The 17020-nt window shown below is 41.8% G+C and overlaps 1 protein-coding gene across 7 annotated transcripts in view; it reads left to right on the top strand.

Moving 5' to 3' along the window:
- osbpl8 (oxysterol binding protein-like 8) overlaps positions 1–17020 on the top strand; it is a 435666-nt gene that overhangs the window by 376648 nt on the left and 41998 nt on the right. For all 7 annotated transcript variants that reach the window (XM_068050088.1, XM_068050083.1, XM_068050086.1 and 4 more), the window contains 6 exons: positions 1754–1852; positions 2225–2321; positions 7102–7200; positions 12757–12854; positions 14546–14635; positions 14899–15035. In XM_068050088.1, coding sequence (XP_067906189.1) covers positions 1754–1852; positions 2225–2321; positions 7102–7200; positions 12757–12854; positions 14546–14635; positions 14899–15035 — 620 coding nt within the window. The remainder of the gene's footprint in view (positions 1–1753; positions 1853–2224; positions 2322–7101; positions 7201–12756; positions 12855–14545; positions 14636–14898; positions 15036–17020) is intronic.

Genomic DNA, 17020 nt, shown 5'->3' with positions numbered 1-17020 from the left:
CCGTTATCAATTCTCCAGTCGCATCCTCCAAGGGTCCCACGCTCACTTTAGCTACTCTCTTCCTTTTTATATACCTGAAAAAGCTCTTGCTGTTTGTTTTTATATGTCTTGCCAATTTACTTTCATAATCAATTTTCTTCATCTTTATTAGCTTTTTAGTCATCCGCTGCTGGTTCCTAAAAAAAATTCCCAATCCTCTGGCCTACCACTAGTTTTCGCTGCTTTCTATACTTAGCTTTTGATTAGATGCTCTCCTTGACCGCCTTTGTTAACCATGAGTGATTGATCCTTTTTATTGAGTCCTTCTTTTTGACCGGGATAAAGTTTTGCTGAGCGTTATGAAATATCTGCTTAAATGTCTGCCACTGCTCATCCACTGACCTTCCTCTTAGTCTATTTTCCCAGCCCACTTTAGACAACTCTTTCTTCATACCTTTGTAATTGCCCTTATTTAAGTTGAGGACACTGGTTTGAGACCCGAGTTGCTCACCCTCAAACTGAATTTAAAATTCTACCATGTTGTGATCGCTATCCCCTAGAGGATCCTTAACTACGATATCTCTTATTAATCCGACCTCATTACACATTACTAGATCTAAAATAGCCTGTTCTTGGGTAGGTTCTGCAACGTATTGCTCTAAATAACAATCCCTGATGCACTCTGCAAATTCGTCTTCCATGTTACCTCTGCCAGTCTGATTTGTCCAGTCAATATGCAGATTAAATTGTAACGCCCTTCTTAGACGCCTCAGTTATTTTCCGATATCATGTCATTTATCTGCATAACAGCAATCACTACACTCCAAAGTAATCCATTTTATGTGATCACACTGGGTTTTTTGAGTGACATAATATAGTGCTGAATTTTACTAGCCCTCCGGCATCGGGGATTGTAACGGGGTGCGGGGGGGGGGGGTGCCCGGAAAATTCTTCCGGGAGGGGCCCGCCATGACCCCTGATGTCAAGAAGGCCCAGCCGCATTTTGCTGGCGGCGACAAGGCATCAGCGCGGCCCCCACCCCCGCCGCTCATCTGTGGTGCCTTCATTTGCCTAATAAAACTTATGTACATACATGTTAATTAATTTACCTTGCCCAGGCGGCTGTCCCATGCTGATATCCTGACTGGTGGCTGGAAGTCCAGTGCCTTCCAATCCCCGTTTGGGGATTCAAGGCGAGACACTAGTGGGTGGGGGGGAAACGGAGGAAACATATTCCATTGGCTGAGGGAATGGTGGGAAGTTGTTGAGGGGCAAAGGTAACAAGGTTCAGAGGGGGAATGTTCGGGATGGGATAGGCCCAACAACAAACATTGGAGCGGGGGTGGGGGGCAGAGGGGATTCCAGCTTTTATTTCGTTCTTTAAACAAATTTCAAATGAATGTCACTTTAAAATTTCAAATGTTACTGCAGGGCTTCAAGCCCTTTAAAAATGGCACCAGCACCTGTGTGGTGGCACCGGACCCCCCCCCCTCAATTTAAATGAGCCCCTGTGCAAAATATCGCAGGGACTCAGCGGAGCCGCTGCATGCGAGCGGACCGCCGAGATCAGAGCCCGCCGCTGCAATTTGCAACGTGATCATAAAATTCAGTCCGTGGTATGTAGAAACAAGTTTGCCCTTTTTTCCTTAATAGCGAGCAAAAAGCATTAATTGTTTTTACATTTTCTGTTTACATTCTTGTCTTTATTAGTGGTTTTGATTTATTTTAACTAGAATCGATGTCTACAACAAAATTAATTTTTGTTTTCATAAAGGGCTTGAAGAAACCATACAATCCAATTATTGGTGAAACATTCCGATGTATGTGGATTCACCCAAAAGCAAACAGCAGGACATTTTACATTGCCGAACAGGTATAAGAAAGAAGTTCAATCATCAGAAACAGCCTGGTATCTTTGGATCACTATTGAATTATAGCTTTTAATGGTTGTTCTTTCAGAAATAATTCGTAATCTGTTGTTGCTCCTTTGAGAATGGTGAGAGCAGTTTGTACAATCTTTGCTGCAATACATTTTTTTCGGTGTCCTGCACTCTTCACTGTTACATGTTGTATGGAGTATAATTCTGCAACAGAAGAGTTGCATTTTAACTTTAAAAAGTCAGACATTTCCCAATTGTTGGTGTGCAGTGTCAATCATGTACATCTGAACGTATTTTAACAAATTCACATGCTGATTTGTGCTAGAGTATTTTTGCTGCTTAATGAATTGTCTCTTACTTAATAGGTGTCGCATCATCCTCCTGTGTCTGCATTCTATGTCAGTAATAGAAAAGATGGATTTTGCATCACTGGTAGTATCCTGGCCAAATCTAAATTTTATGGTGAGTTTTTTATTACTTGTATAATTACTGCAAAAGCTATTAGAAGGAGTTCATTTCAAATGGGAAAACATGGAATGAACCAAGTAGGAGGACCTGAGTTTCAATCCTAGGTTTGACTGTTAGTTGGGTTTTCCTTAAAGAATTAGCTGCCAGTTTCAAATTGGCCTGTAAGCATGAGAGAAGATTACCAAAGACAAGTCATTTTTGACACAACTGAAGCGAACCTCCAATTCTGACTACCTAGCTGCTTGCACATTAAATCTCTGTCCAAAGAGGGCTGGGCAGCATGGAAACCAAGTGGTGGTGGCAGGTGAGTGGTTGGGCAAAGGTGGTAAGTGAGAGGGGCTATCTAAATTTGATGGACAAGTAACATAAGAAGATCAGACCACCAAAATTTCTACAGAAGTGCACAGAAAAGAACGACAGTATTCGGAGAACTTCCATGTTTTAGTATTTAACAAGAACTTGTAATATGTGTTGACATTCCCGATTTGGTTTAGTTTCAATTTATTTCAATAGTATCAACGTCAGTTCGGCTCAGTTGATACTCTTTTCCTCTAAATCAAAAGGTTGTGTGTTCAAGCCGTACAGCAATACTTAAGCAGATAACCTACCTTGACGGTCTAGTACAGTCTTACAGAGTGCCATGTTATGGTGCTGTCTTTTGAATTAAGTGTTCAACCGAGGTCCATCCCCCTGTTCAGCTGAACATTACACAATCGTTTAACACTATTCCAAAAAGAGTAAGATCATCAGGATGGTATCCAAGTCAATATTCCTTCATCAAACAATATTTTAAAAAAACCTCAACTAGTCATTCATCTCAATGCTGTTTGTGGTACTTTGCAATTGCACAATGACTGCCTTGTTGAACAATGTGATGGCACTTTAAAGTATTTCATTGCATGCGAGTCCTTTGGGACATTTCTAAGAGACATGATAAAGTTACATGTAAATTCAAGTTAACGAAATGAATAAACCTATAATATTTTCAAAAATATTACTCAAATAGGGAAAATTTATTTGTTGAATAGTTCCACATGCAATGAAATGTTTAATTTTAGAAAAAGGTAACAGATGCTGGCGCAGTGGTTAGCACTGCAGCCTCACAGCTCCAGCGACCCGGGTTCAATTCTGGGTACTGCCTGTGTGGAGTTTGCAAGTTCTCCCTGTGACCGCGTGGGTTTTCGCTGGGTGCTCCGGTTTCCTCCCACAGCCAAAGACTTGCAGGTTGGTAGGTAAATTGGCCATTGTAAATTGCCCCTAGTATAGGTAGGTGGTAGGGGAATATAGGAATGTGGTAGGAATATGGGATTAGTGTAGGATTAGTATAAATGGGTGGTTGATGGTCGGCACAGACTCGGTGGGTCGAAGGGCATGTTTCAGTGCTGTATCTCTTTAAAAAAATATATATATATTAACCTGGAAAGTGTGCTGCTTGTGTATGGCCCAAAGATGTTGGGTAATGCATCTACATTCCAGTCTCATTTGGGCTGTCTGAAGGCTTAGGGCAGACTTGAGGTTTTCTGCTACCTGGAGTAGGAAAATCAGTAGTCCAGTCAATGGAATCTGCTGTTGTGCTTCTTTTAACAAATAGCTATAAACAACCTTGGCAGGAGCATGGGAATCATGGAGCGGTATGTATGCACAGGAGCCTGAAAAGGGTGATGTCTATTTTTTCAAATATTTTAAAAACCGACTCAATCCCAGTACAGTATTAAGGAAATAATTAGTAACATTTCTCATGGTGCTTTGCATCTGTGTTGGTGGCAGCTATCACCAGTTCCACTGCATTTGTGATGAATGTGCTATGATGTGTTTGACACAATTCCTGACACTACTGGCATTGAGCAGATGTAAGTTGTGTTCCCTGAAGACAGGAGGCAAACTTGACGGGCAACTACAGCTGATTTGCTTTTAGTCATCGCTCCAAGCCTCCCTTCTTAGCTTGACATTTGTCTTTGCCTATTTGTAAAGCATCTTGAGATGATCTTTTTTATAAATTAACTATTATAAATGCAGGCTGTTGATCCCCATTCTGGGCTTAGTTTGCTGATCTCTTGGTGGGAGTAAAAGCATGACAGTTAGCCTTTGTGCCCCTGAGTTAAAGAGGGAATAATTTAGTGTTCTCACCTCCGGATCAGTATCTGGTGACCCTTGCTAAAAATGGGCATTGGATGAGGAAAAGATCAAACTCAGCAGTGATGTTCCATGTAGTCTAATAGCCTACCAACACTCACCATCAAAGCTCATGCATGACCCCATTGGGCTGAATTTTACTAGCCCTCCGACATCGGGGACCGTGATTGGGGGGCCCGGAAAATTCTTCCGGGAGAAGCCTGCCATGACACTCCCACCCCGTCCCCACCACCCCCCTCGACACCGGGAAGGCCCCGCCGCATTGTACCGGTGGTGGCAAGGCCTCGGTGTGGCCCCCTCGTCGTTCAGCAGCGGAGCCTTAATTTTCATATGTAAATGCATTGTAATGTATTTAAATAAACTTAACTTGTTCCGACGGCCGTCCCACACCGATACTCCGGCCAGTGGCTGGAATGACCGCGCCTTCGGATCCCTATTCATGGAGGAGTGAAATTCTCAGGACAGGAGGGAGGGGAGAGGGGAGAACTATTGTAATTGGTTGTGGGGATGATGGGAAGGGGTTGAGGATCAAAAGTTCTTACATTAAGGGGAAGTTCAGGAAATCAAAAGGTGCTTTTTTGGGGGGATATGTCACTAATAAATGAGGACTCATTGGGGGCAGTGGGAGAGGGGAATGCAAGTTGGAATAAAATTGTTTGGCAGGTTGCAGTGAAGCGGGACCTTTAAAAATTGAAATGAAAATGAAGGACCCGAAGCCCTTTAAAAATGGCACCAGTGCGGTGGCGCCGGACGTCATTGCCGGGTACAGAGCGGCTGCCCCCTTTATGTCATCGGGGGCAGCCGCTCCGCCCCCTCCATTTAAATGAGCCCCCATGCGAAATATCGTGGGGGCTCGGCGGCAGTCGCTCTTCACGGGCGGACCGCCAACTTCAAAGCGCGCCCTCTGAACGTGCAATTCACCTAATGCCATTCCCCTGCCTTCTCCCCATAACCCTGCACATTCTTCCTTTTCCAATAACTGTCTAATTCCCTTTTAAATGCCTCAATTGAACCTGTCTCCACCACACTATCCGGCAGATCCTAATCACTCGCTGTGTGAAGAAGTTTTTCCTCATGTCGCTTTTACTTCCTATGCCAGTCACTTGAAATCTGTGCCCTCTCGTTCTCGATCCTTTCACAAGTGGGAATAGTTTCTCTCTTATCTGCTCTGTACAGACCCCTCATGATTTTGAATACCTCTATCAAAACACCTCAGCCTTCTCTTCTCCAAGGAAAACAGTCCCAACTTCTTCAATCTGTCTTCGTATCTGAAATTCCTCATCCCTGGAACCATTCTCGTGAATCTTTTCTATACTGTTTTACAATACCTTCACATCTTTCCTAAAGTGCGGTCCCCAGAACTGGACACAATACTCCAGCTGAGGCCGAACTAGTGTCTTATACAAGTTTAACATAACTCCCTTGCTCTTGTACTCTATGCCCCTATTAATAAAGCCCAGGATACTGTATGCTTTATTAACCGTGCTGTCAACCTGTCCTGCCATCTTCAATGGCTTATGCACATATACTCCCAGGTCCCTCTGCTCCTGCACCCCCTTTAGAATTGTACCCTTCATTCTATATTCTCCATGTTCTTCCTACCAAAATGAATCACATCACATTTCTCCGCATTGAACTTCATCTGCCACTTGACCGCTCATTCCACCAACTTGTCTATGTCCTTTTGAAGTTTTACACTAACCTCCTCACAGTTCACAATTCTTCCAAATTGCGAATCATCTGCAAGTTTCGAAATTGTGCCCTGTACACCAAGGTCTATGTCATTAACATATATCAGGAAAAGCAACGGTCCCAACACTGACCCCGAGGGAATTCCGCTACAAACCTTTCTCCAGCCTGAAGAATATCCATTAACTACTATTCTCTTTCCTGTCACTCAGCCAATTTCGTATCCATGTTGCTAGTGTCCCTTTTATTCCATGAGCTATAATTTTGCTCACAAGTTTGTTGTGCAGCACTTTATCAAATGCCTTTTAGAAGTTCATGTACACCACATCAACAGCATTGCCCTCATCAACCCTCTCTGTTACCTCTTCAAAAAACTCCAGTAATTTAGCTAAACATGATTTTCCCTTAACAAATCGATGCTGGCTTTCCTTAATTAACCTGCATTTGTCCATGTGACTATTAATTTGGTCCCAAATTATTGTTTTTACAAGTTGCCCCACCACCAAAGTTAAACTGACTGGCCTGTAGTTGCTCAAGCATCCTTTTTTGAACAAGGGTATTATATTTGCAATTCTCCAGTCCTCTGGTACCGCTCCTGAGTCCAAGGAAGACTGGACAATTATGGCCAGTACCTCCACATTTTCTACCCTCACTTCCCTCGGTATCCTTGGCTGTATCTCATCTTGATACTTTATCAACTTTAAGTATAGATGGCCTATCTAATACCTCCTGCTTATCAGTTTTAAATCCTTCTACTGTAGAATAGATAGCATCTGTGGAACCATGTCTCAGAATGGAATAAAAGCTTTCAAGGGAGGTAGAGAGAAAATTGCCATGGGGAAAGAAAAACTGCAGAAAACGCAATCTGCTCGAGTCTGGTGAACTTAGATATGTATTGCGATGGGAAGATCTTCATTAGAAATAATGTGTTTTTGTTTCTCTTCTATTTCAGGTAATTCATTATCTGCCATATTGGATGGTGAAGCTAGACTTTCTTTCCTCAACCGAGGGGAAGATTATATAATGACCATGCCCTATGCTCATTGCAAAGGTGGTATCTCTGGTTTCTTTGTTTAAAGTTGCATTTTTCCTAGAGCAATATAAGTATTGTGTGACATTTTTATTTTAATTCGTTCATGGAATGTGAGTGTGACTGGCAAAGCCAGCATTTATTGCCCCTCCCGAATTGCCCTTGAAAAGATGGTGGTGAGCCGTCTTCTTGAACCGCTGCAGTCCATGTGGTGAAGGTACACCCACAGTGTTTTTAGGGAGGGAATTCCAGGATTTTGACCCAGTGACAGTGAAAGAACGGTGATATGGTTCCAAGTCAGGATGATGCGTGATTTGTGGGGTTGTGGGGGGCGGGGAATTTTCAGGTGGTGGTGTTCCCATACATCTGCTGCCCTTTTCCATCTAGGTGAGGTTGTGGGTTTGGAAGGTGCTGTCAAAGGAGCCTTGGTGAGTTTCTGCAGTGCATCTTGTACATGGTACAGACTACTGCCACTGTGCACTGGTGGTGGAGGAAATGAATGTTGAAGGAGGTGGATGGGCTACTGATCGAGCGGGCCACTTTATCCTGGATGGTGTCAAGCTTTTTGAGTGTTGTTGGAGCTGCGCTCACCCAGACAAGTGGAGAGTATTCCATCACACTCCTGACTTGTGCCTTGTAGATGGTGGGCAGGCTTTGGGGAGTCAGGATGTGAGTTACTCACCGCAAAATTCCCAGCCTGTAGACTCTTGCAGCTACAGTACCTATATGGCTGGTTCAGGTTATTGCTGAGTAAGTGCTGCTTGGTAGCACTGTCGACGACACCTTCTATCACCTTGCTGATGGTTGAGTGCAGACTGATGGGGCAGTAATTGGCTTTTTCACTTTTATCACTTTTTCTTACTTTCAGGCTTTCCAGAGAGTGCTGAATGAGTTTTTCTTATTTTTCCCCAAAGTGAAAGTTGTAAGAAAGTTGAAGTATAGAGAAAGGGAAAAAAGGCATTTGATCCACTCACCCCCGGCAAAATCTCCAAGATGCTAAATTTCTGCAAAATTTCCCTTCAGCTCCCATATTGTAATTAAACAGAAGTTCAGGTTATCAGTTCAGCTTCACGCAACGCTACTCACACCAACTAGTCTTGTCGCATTAATGTGACTCCTTGGTACCGGCAGCCCAGATGATACCTGGTGTTGATATATTGTCGTCTGTCTGTACTTGGCCTTTAACCATCAGTCCTGCTCTTAATCATATATTTTTCCACCTATTTTTATATCTCAAGTTTGTGATCCTGAAATTGTTTATAGAGACGCAAACACCATTGGCAGAGTGAAGTGGAGAATGACTGGTGGGAATAGAATTGGCCATTTGTAAACAAATTACTATAATCTCTGGTCAAAGTCCTTAAAATCAGTGTAAATTAGCTATTTGTTGACCCTGTGAAATACTTTACATGTAGTATTTGCATTGTTCAAAATACAAAATGGAAGGCTAAGGAATGGAACACTTTTCTACTTACCATCCATAAACAAAAGATATGCAGATTTTGGTCGGGTATAGAACGCGGCAGCTGCCCTGTAGACTACGTTACCAGACTCTTGATATGAAGTTAGGTCACAGATAGGCCATTATCTCATTGGTAGATCAGGCTCAAGGAGCTAAACGTCTGCTCCTATTCCTAGTGTTCTTGTGTTCCTTAGCTTGTATCATATTCACATGAAGAAATTACCTGTTAATATTGGCATGACTTTTTTCTCCATACACACATTATCCAGAGGCATGTCTGAGCATGTGATGTATTATTGCCAAATGTGATTATCTGTCGTGAACTTGTTGCAAGCACCTATAGTATCATCCAGCTGCAGAAAAAAAAATAGGCAGCACGATTATGTGGCGCTGTCTCATGTATACTGCTGGCTCTCAGCACAGCACTTCTTGAGGCATAACTTGATTTATTACAGATTTAGATATTTCCATCAGATGCTGTGGGCAAGTGACACATTCATTGAATTGAAGTTTTGTGCTAATGCAAGGGATTAGAATTCACTTGTGATTCAGCAAAAAAACTTTCACTGCTAATTTTTTTCCAGTTTGAGAGGTACCCTATCGATGGGTTTCTTTAAAACATTGATAAATTGAGAACTTCATGTCCTTCACATGTCAGCCCAAGCTGGTTGACCCTAGATTCAGTTAATCAGTGCCAATTAACCTGGCTTCAAAATCTAACAGTGCCTTAGGTCCTTCCAGCCACAAAGAGCTGCTTCTATTCCTGCCATCCTCTCACAAATGTGAAGCTTGTTTTGCAATTGGTTTCAGGTTTTGATGAGATCATCTGAACTGTCAGAAAGAGATCCTTAACTGCTAGAATAACAACGCAAAAAATGTATAACATAAAAAGGGCATTTATCCCATCAAACTGGCTCTGTCCCCAGACCATGTACAATCTTTTATGGATACAATCACACTTATGTAATCTCCTAAGGAAAGCTCATAATTAGCTATTTCCCTGAACCCCATAGTCAATCCATAATATTCACTAATTCCCATGGCTCCTGAATCTTGCCCTGATAGCTCCAAAAACTAACCACTCTTCTTAAGTCCCAGAAACAGAACAACCATCATGTCCCAAGCTGTATTTTGATCATCTCAGTGCATGCTTTTATCACAACTTCTAATCTGATTCCCTATCATAATCATAACAGATTCAACAATACCGTTCAAAAGAGAATTGGACAAATGCTTGAAAGTAAAAACTTTGCAGGGCTATGGGGAAAGAGCAGGGAAGCGAAATTAATTGGATAGCTGAACCAAAGAGCTAGTATAGGCACAATAGGCCAATAGTCTCCTTCGATGTTGTATAATTTGTATCATTGAGTCTATCCTGCTCCAGCTCTTCTTTGAAGGTGTTAATTGCCATTTCATCAACTGCTTTTGTTGGGGTCTGTTTCATACGTTCAGTAATAAGAGGAAAAACAGTTTCTTCTCTTTGTAGCGTCACTTGATGTTGTTTTTAAACCTGTGTTTTCTAGTCGGCTGCATTTGCTGACAACACAGCCACTCGGTGGCGCTGCTCTGACGCATGCGCAAATGCAGCCTGTTCAACTAAAACATCACAGTCCGCGACGTTCAGGCAGCTGCCAGGACTAAAGATGGCGCTGCTCAAATAATCACACAAAGGCAACGTAAACACATGGCAGCACACAATGGCCGGAGAGATCGGCTGGCTGGGGAATGGCCGGAGAGAGCTGGGGGTGGGAGGGAGTTGGGAATGGCCGGAGAGAGCGTGGGGGGGGGTGCGGGGAATGGCCCGAGAGAGCAGGCGGGGGAATGGCCGGAGAGAGCGGGAGATCGATGGGGAGGTGGAAATTGCCGCAGAGAGCTGGTGGGGAGGCAGGAGGAGAGCGCACCCGCTGCCCCCAAAGTCTTCAGCCACTCACTCCCTGCTTTTCACCCACTCACTCCCTGCTTTTCACCCACTACTCCGCTTGCTCTCCCTCCCGCGTTATGCGATGATGTCAACTGGGCATGCGTGTACCAGTCCTGGCAATTTAGGTGATGACGTCTTCCGCGCATGCGCCAACCGGTCCTGGCAGTGCGGAACGCAGCACACGCACAGAGAGCATGAGCCTGTTTGCGCATGTGCGCAGGTTGGTGCAGGTGCATGACGTCCCCGCCGGCTGCGTTGTCAAGAATCACTTTGTTTGTAGTATTGTTCTTGCAATCCAAGTCACATTGCTTCCACATGTATGTTACCAGTGATTTTAAAGACCCAAGTCTTAATTCCCCTTAATCTTCCTTGCTCCAATGAAAATGATCTCAGTCCCACAAGTCTCTCCTCATGAATTAGATCCCCAAGTCCCAGAACCAGCTATGTTGCTATACAGAAGGCTTACGGAAAAGTAAGAGTACCTTTTGAAGGTAGGATATCCAAAGTTGATGACTTGTGCCACATTTGGAATGTTGCATTCTATTTTGGATGCCCGACAATGTAACGTTCCTAATGTAATCCCATCAGTGATCAATATGAGATCAGAGTAACTTATTTTGATTCCTCATCAAATATCATGGTGTATTCGAGCTTTGAGTGCAGCTTCATATTGTTTAAAAACTTTATGGCTGGTCAGTGATCACTTACAGATTTTGAAACAATGCTAATGGAAAACAGTCATGTATACATTTGCTGCTTCTTATTCCAATATACATTATATTTATCTTCATTAGAATCCATCACCATTCCTTACCTTCTGTTTAATTGATCCAGATCTTATTTGATGTGTCTACTTCGCTTGTGCTTTATTACCTGGGAAGAATCAGTCAACATGCATTGCTTCTATTGAAAAGAATGTGTACTTGTCTCTTCTTTCGCTAAAGGTAGAGGACTTTTACCAGTCCAAGCAGCTGTTTGTTTCTTTTAGGAAGAAGCTTTTGTAAAAAAAATGCCTTTTAGAAAAAGTAGTTAGTTTTTTTTAATTCTTTCATGGGATGTGAGCATTGCTGACAAGTGTAACTTCCTGTGTTGTTCCCTGCCAGGAATGGATCCAGCAGATAAAGTCAGAACTCTCTCTATTTGCGCAGTGGCCATATCTTGGATTAACATTGGTTCCTACTTGAGGCTGATTGCAAGGCAGTAAACTGGAACGCTCCACTTGCTTTCACCAAGCATTATTCTTTTGATTTAGCAGCATAACCATTAAGTTTGCCTGAAGTTATAAATCCTCCAGATAAAAGCTGCATTGCACCCTATCGTTTGTTCTCCTAATCCAGTGTGGCTTGGAGCTTTGTATCTTTCTATATTTCTCACCATTTACTGCTTTGCTATTTTAACATGCAGTACAAATAGTTTTTATGCCAATTGATCTTTTATTGTCATCTTCACTATTGTTTTATTGGTGTACTGACCTTAAGATCTCATTGCATGCTTTGTTAGTCAACAGGGCTAAAGATTTGCCTCAAGTGATGCTGAGCTCCAGCCGGTGGGGGGAAGGGCTACCTGATGATGACCATTTCTTTATTGTATGTGGAAGTTGAGCATAATTCAAAGTCTGCTGTTGGAAAAGAAACCTAGCAATGGAAAACGCAGAGTTATCTATTCCCATTTTGTGTTTGTGTTCCATAAGCAATGTTCTATTAGCATTTGCTGCTGCTTTTGTTTCTGGTGTAGGGAATTAAACATGGCCATCTTTTCACTGAACTGGAACCATTAATATGTTTCTCTAGTTTCCTTCTCTGTGGATCTGATTAAGAAATCTTTGTTTAAAATTCAGCAAAATTAAACAAACTGTTACACCAAAATCACTTTGTAAAGTTGAAGTTTTTTTTTACACAACACTGGATCTCCAGCGGTGTTGCTGTTTGTTAGTCCGGAGCATGGATGTGCTGTTTAACCTGTGATCTGGCCCTTTACAGCCACCACTGAACAATTCCATGTGGGAATTAGTGGAGCTGCTTGTTTGTTCAGCTCAATTGCTTGTAAATTTCTGGCTCCAGTTCAGTAGCTGTTTTTTAAGTGATAGGTTATGTATTGTTGACAAAGTGTGAAGTCTGGTGTGCGATGGACATGTGATGGACCCAAGGCACACAAAAATACACTCAAGAATTTTTCATAAATCCTTACTTTATAGGAATCGTTTATGGTCCAATGACTCTTGAACTTGGAGGCTATGTTAATATCACATGTGAGAAAACAGGGTACAGCGCAATAATCGAATTCAAATTGAAGGTTAGTTGATAGTTCCTTTTGCTTTATTTCAGCTGAATTTTGGGATTACCTTTCAATTCTGTTGCCTTTTATGGTAACATTTATCAGTAAACTAGTTTCCTGCTTGGAAATGAAAAAAGAAGCTGAAACTTATTCGTGACTTCCACTCATTGGGTAGGAAGCAAAAAATCAATAAGTTAACATTTTTATTTTATTTTATTTACAGATACAGCACTGAAACAGGCCCCATTATTGTAAGAAAACTTCGGAACTCTATTTCCAGTTGGCTGAATTAGTCATGCAACGCATTGATGGCACAGTGGCGCAGTGGTTAGCACCGCAGCCTCACAGCTCCAGCAACCCAGGTTCAATTCTGGGTACTGCCTGTGTGGAGTTTGCAAGTTCTCCCTGTGACTGCGTGGGTTTCCGCCAGGTGCTCCGGTTTCCTCCCATAGCCAAAGACTTGCAGGTTGATAGGTAAATTGACCATTGTAAAATTGCCCCTAGTGTAGGTAGGTGGTAGGTGAATGGTAGGGAATATGGGATTAATGTAGGATTAGTATAAATGGGTGGTTGTTGGTCAGCACAGACTCGGTGGGCCGAAGGGCCTGTTTCAGTGCTGTATCTCTCTATGACGCTATGGTACCCCATAGGATAATAGGGATGTGGGTTTGCACACACACTTTTCCAAATTTGAATTCGGCACTTTGGTTGGGTTGGTTATCTGAGGGAGAGTGGATACTTCTCTGTGGAAAGGAAGAGTAATTGGAAGATCAGGTTTCCTAAGAGCTCTTTTGCACAATTTTTGAGATCCTAGATCTTTTTTAAAAATGCCTGGATAAAATCTTATTGGTGAAGAAAATGTACGGCTTTTAGTTCGAGAATTACGGCCAAGTAACAGATGGGAGGTTTAAAAAGGTCAGTAGATAGACCGATTGTAGTGTTCTGCCCTAAGCATTGTTTTTAATCAGACCTCATACAAAAAGATTTTTTTTCCAAAAGCAAAGGGAAAATGAAATTAATTTTAAAATGGGATTTAGAATTCTTTCATAAAACATCATTTAAGGTAGCCAATATACTTGTTTAACATAAATGAATTGTTTTCTCAAAGGAAATAAATAATTGTTTAGTCCTTTGTCCAATCTACAGATGAGACATTGTACAGAAATGATCTTACAAACATCATCTTATGTTTAGCTTAATTTTAGTTTAAACGTACCAGTAGTTGAGTAAGATAAATATCCCATTGTTAAAACTCAAACACTAATATTCCAAAATGTGCTTGACCATTTTGTCTGATTGATAAATTACATACCTCTTGTGAATTAAATTGAATCTTCATCACATTTGCTATGCAGGTGGTGTCAAGACTGGAATTGGTATTTAAAATGTCCTAGCTAATAAGGGTTCATAGCTACACATCCCCATGTGGTGAGTTCCTAATCTCTGCTGGTAGTAATGAGAAACACTAAGATGAATGAAGTTGGAGCTTTCACCAGGTGGGAAAAAATCAGTGGCAATTTCCTGTGATCCTAAAAGCAAAGTAGAGGGATCAAACAAAAATTGCTCTTTGTCTTGAAACCTCAACATTGCAAAAATGAAGTTAGCAATTTTATCTCAACTTTAACTGAAAACTGCCTGCATACCAAAATGTTGTAATATTATATTTTCCCCATCCAGTACTATATAATCAATAATTGTAATGTTTGCAGCCATTTTTAGGCAACAACAACAATGTTAACCAGATATTTGGAAAAATCAAGCTGGGGTCAGAGGTTTTGGCTACTTTGGAAGGACACTGGGTAAGTAGTGGGATGCATATTTGATGTAATTTTTTAATTTTTGAAAAAGCCATTCATTTTAAAGAGTATAAATTTCAAATAATTTAACACAGACTGTGCAACTTACATAGTATTAGAAATTAAATATTCTAGAAATAGTCATTTGTTTTGATTCTTCATTTGAAATTCTTTCAAATGTATTTAAATCATTTTGTTACATTGGCTGTTAATTTTTAATAATTAACTCAATAAGAGACTAAGATTCATTTTTTAACAATTTACAGGATGGTGAAGTAATGATTAATGACAAAAAGACTGGTGTATCTGAAATATTCTGGAACCCCACACCTGAAATCCGACAACAGAGACTAACCAGGTGCACAGTGCTCTTTGAGGAACAGCAAGACATGGAGTCAGCAAAGTAAGAGTTTTCTCCTACTGTACCCCATTTAACTTTACTTTGACAGTAATCGTTGTTGAATTCAAAGTATCCAGCTGAAACACTTTGGTTTTGATCTGATCTGATTAGATATGTGAATCCAATGGTTCATCTAAATAGTAGCAACCATTATCAGTTCTTTCTGGGCATATCCCATTCATACTTGGCTGAAATGTCACTTCTCGTCCCAGAAGCGAACCCTCTCCTCTCCCAGTGGTTAAAATTTAGCAAAGCCAATGGCAGTGCCTGCCCCCACTGTCTCTGTTAATTCACAGAATCGTTGCAGCACAGAAGGAGGCCATTTGGCCCATCATGTCCACACTGGCTCTCTGAAAGAGCAACTCCCTCAGTTCCATTCCCCTGCCTTCTCCCTGTAACCCTACGCATTATTCCTTTTCATATAACTGTCTAATTCCCTTTTGAATGCTTCAATTGAACCTGCCTCCACCAGGTTCTCAGGCAGTGCATTCCAGGCCTTAACCACTCGCTGCGTGAAAAAGTTGTTCCTCATGTCACTTTTGCTTCTCTTACCAAGCACTTTAAATCTGTGCCCCCTCGTTCTCAATCCTTTCATGAGTGGGAACAGTTTCTCTATCTACTCTGTCCAAACCCCTCATGATTTTGAATACCTCTATCAAATCACCTCTCAGCCTTCTCCAAGGAAAACAGTCCTAACTTCTCCAATCTATCTTCATAACTGAAATTCCTCATCCTTGCAACCATTCTCGTGAATCTTTTCTGTACTCTTGCCAATGCCCTCACATCTTTCCTTAAGTGCGGTGCCTAGAATTGGAAGCAATACTCCAGCTGAGGCTAAACTAGTATCTTATCAAGTTCAACATAACTTCCTTGCTGTTGTACTCTCTGCCCCTATTTATAAAGCCGAGGATACTGTATGCTTTTTTTACCCGCTCTCTGAACCTGTCCTGCCACCTTCGATGACTTATGCACATATACACCCAGGTCCCTCTGCTCCTGCAACCCCTTTAGAATTGTACCCTTTATTCTATATTGTCTATCCATGTTCTTCCTACCAAAATGAATCACTTCACATTTCTCTGCATTGACCTTCATCTGCCACCTGTCTGCCCATTCCACCAACTTGTCTATGTCCTTTTGAAGTTCTACACTATCCTCCTCAAAGTTCACAATGCTTCCAAGTTTCATATCATCTGCAAACTTTGAAATTGTGCCCTGTACACCAAGGTCCTAGGTCATTAATATATATCAGGAAAAGCAACGGTCTCAACACTGATCCCTGGGGAACTCTACTACAAACCTTCCTCCAACCCGAAAAACATCCATTAGCCACTACTCTCTGTTTCCTGTCACTCAGCCAGTTTTGTATCCATGTTGCTACCGTCCCTTTTATTCCATGAGCTACATGTTTGCTCACAAGTCTGTTGTGTGGCACTGTATCAAACGCCTTTTGAAAGTCCATGTACACCACTTCAACAGCATTGCCCTCATCAACCCTCTCTGTTACATCCTCAAAAAACTCCAGCAACTTAGTTAAACATGATTTTCCCTTAAGAAATCCATGCTGGCTTTCCTTAATTAACTCGCATTTGTCCATTGATTTTGTCCCGAATTATTTTTTCTGCAGGTTTTCCCACCAACGAAGTTATACTGACTGGCCTGTAGTTGCTGGGCTTATCTTTAGGAACAAAGGAGCAGGAATAGGCCATTCAGCCCATTGAGCCTACTCCGCCATTCAATATGATCATGGCTGATCATCCACTTCAAGGCCTTTTTCCCACACTATCCTCATATCACCTTATGCCATTTGCATTAGAAATCTGTCAACTTTACTTTAAACATACTCAATGACTGAGCTTCCAAAGCCCTCTGGGGTAGAGAATTCTAAAGATTCACAACCCTCTGAGTAAAGAAATAACTCCTCATCTCTGTCCTCAGTGGCTTCCCCTTTATTTTGCAATTGTGTCCCCTGGTTCTAGACTCCCCAA

This window comes from Heterodontus francisci, chromosome 18 (assembly GCF_036365525.1).
Source record: "Heterodontus francisci isolate sHetFra1 chromosome 18, sHetFra1.hap1, whole genome shotgun sequence".
Lineage (NCBI taxonomy): Eukaryota > Metazoa > Chordata > Chondrichthyes > Heterodontiformes > Heterodontidae > Heterodontus > Heterodontus francisci.
Note: the sequence above shows the minus strand (reverse complement) of the source record. Positions and strands in the feature narration are given on the sequence as shown.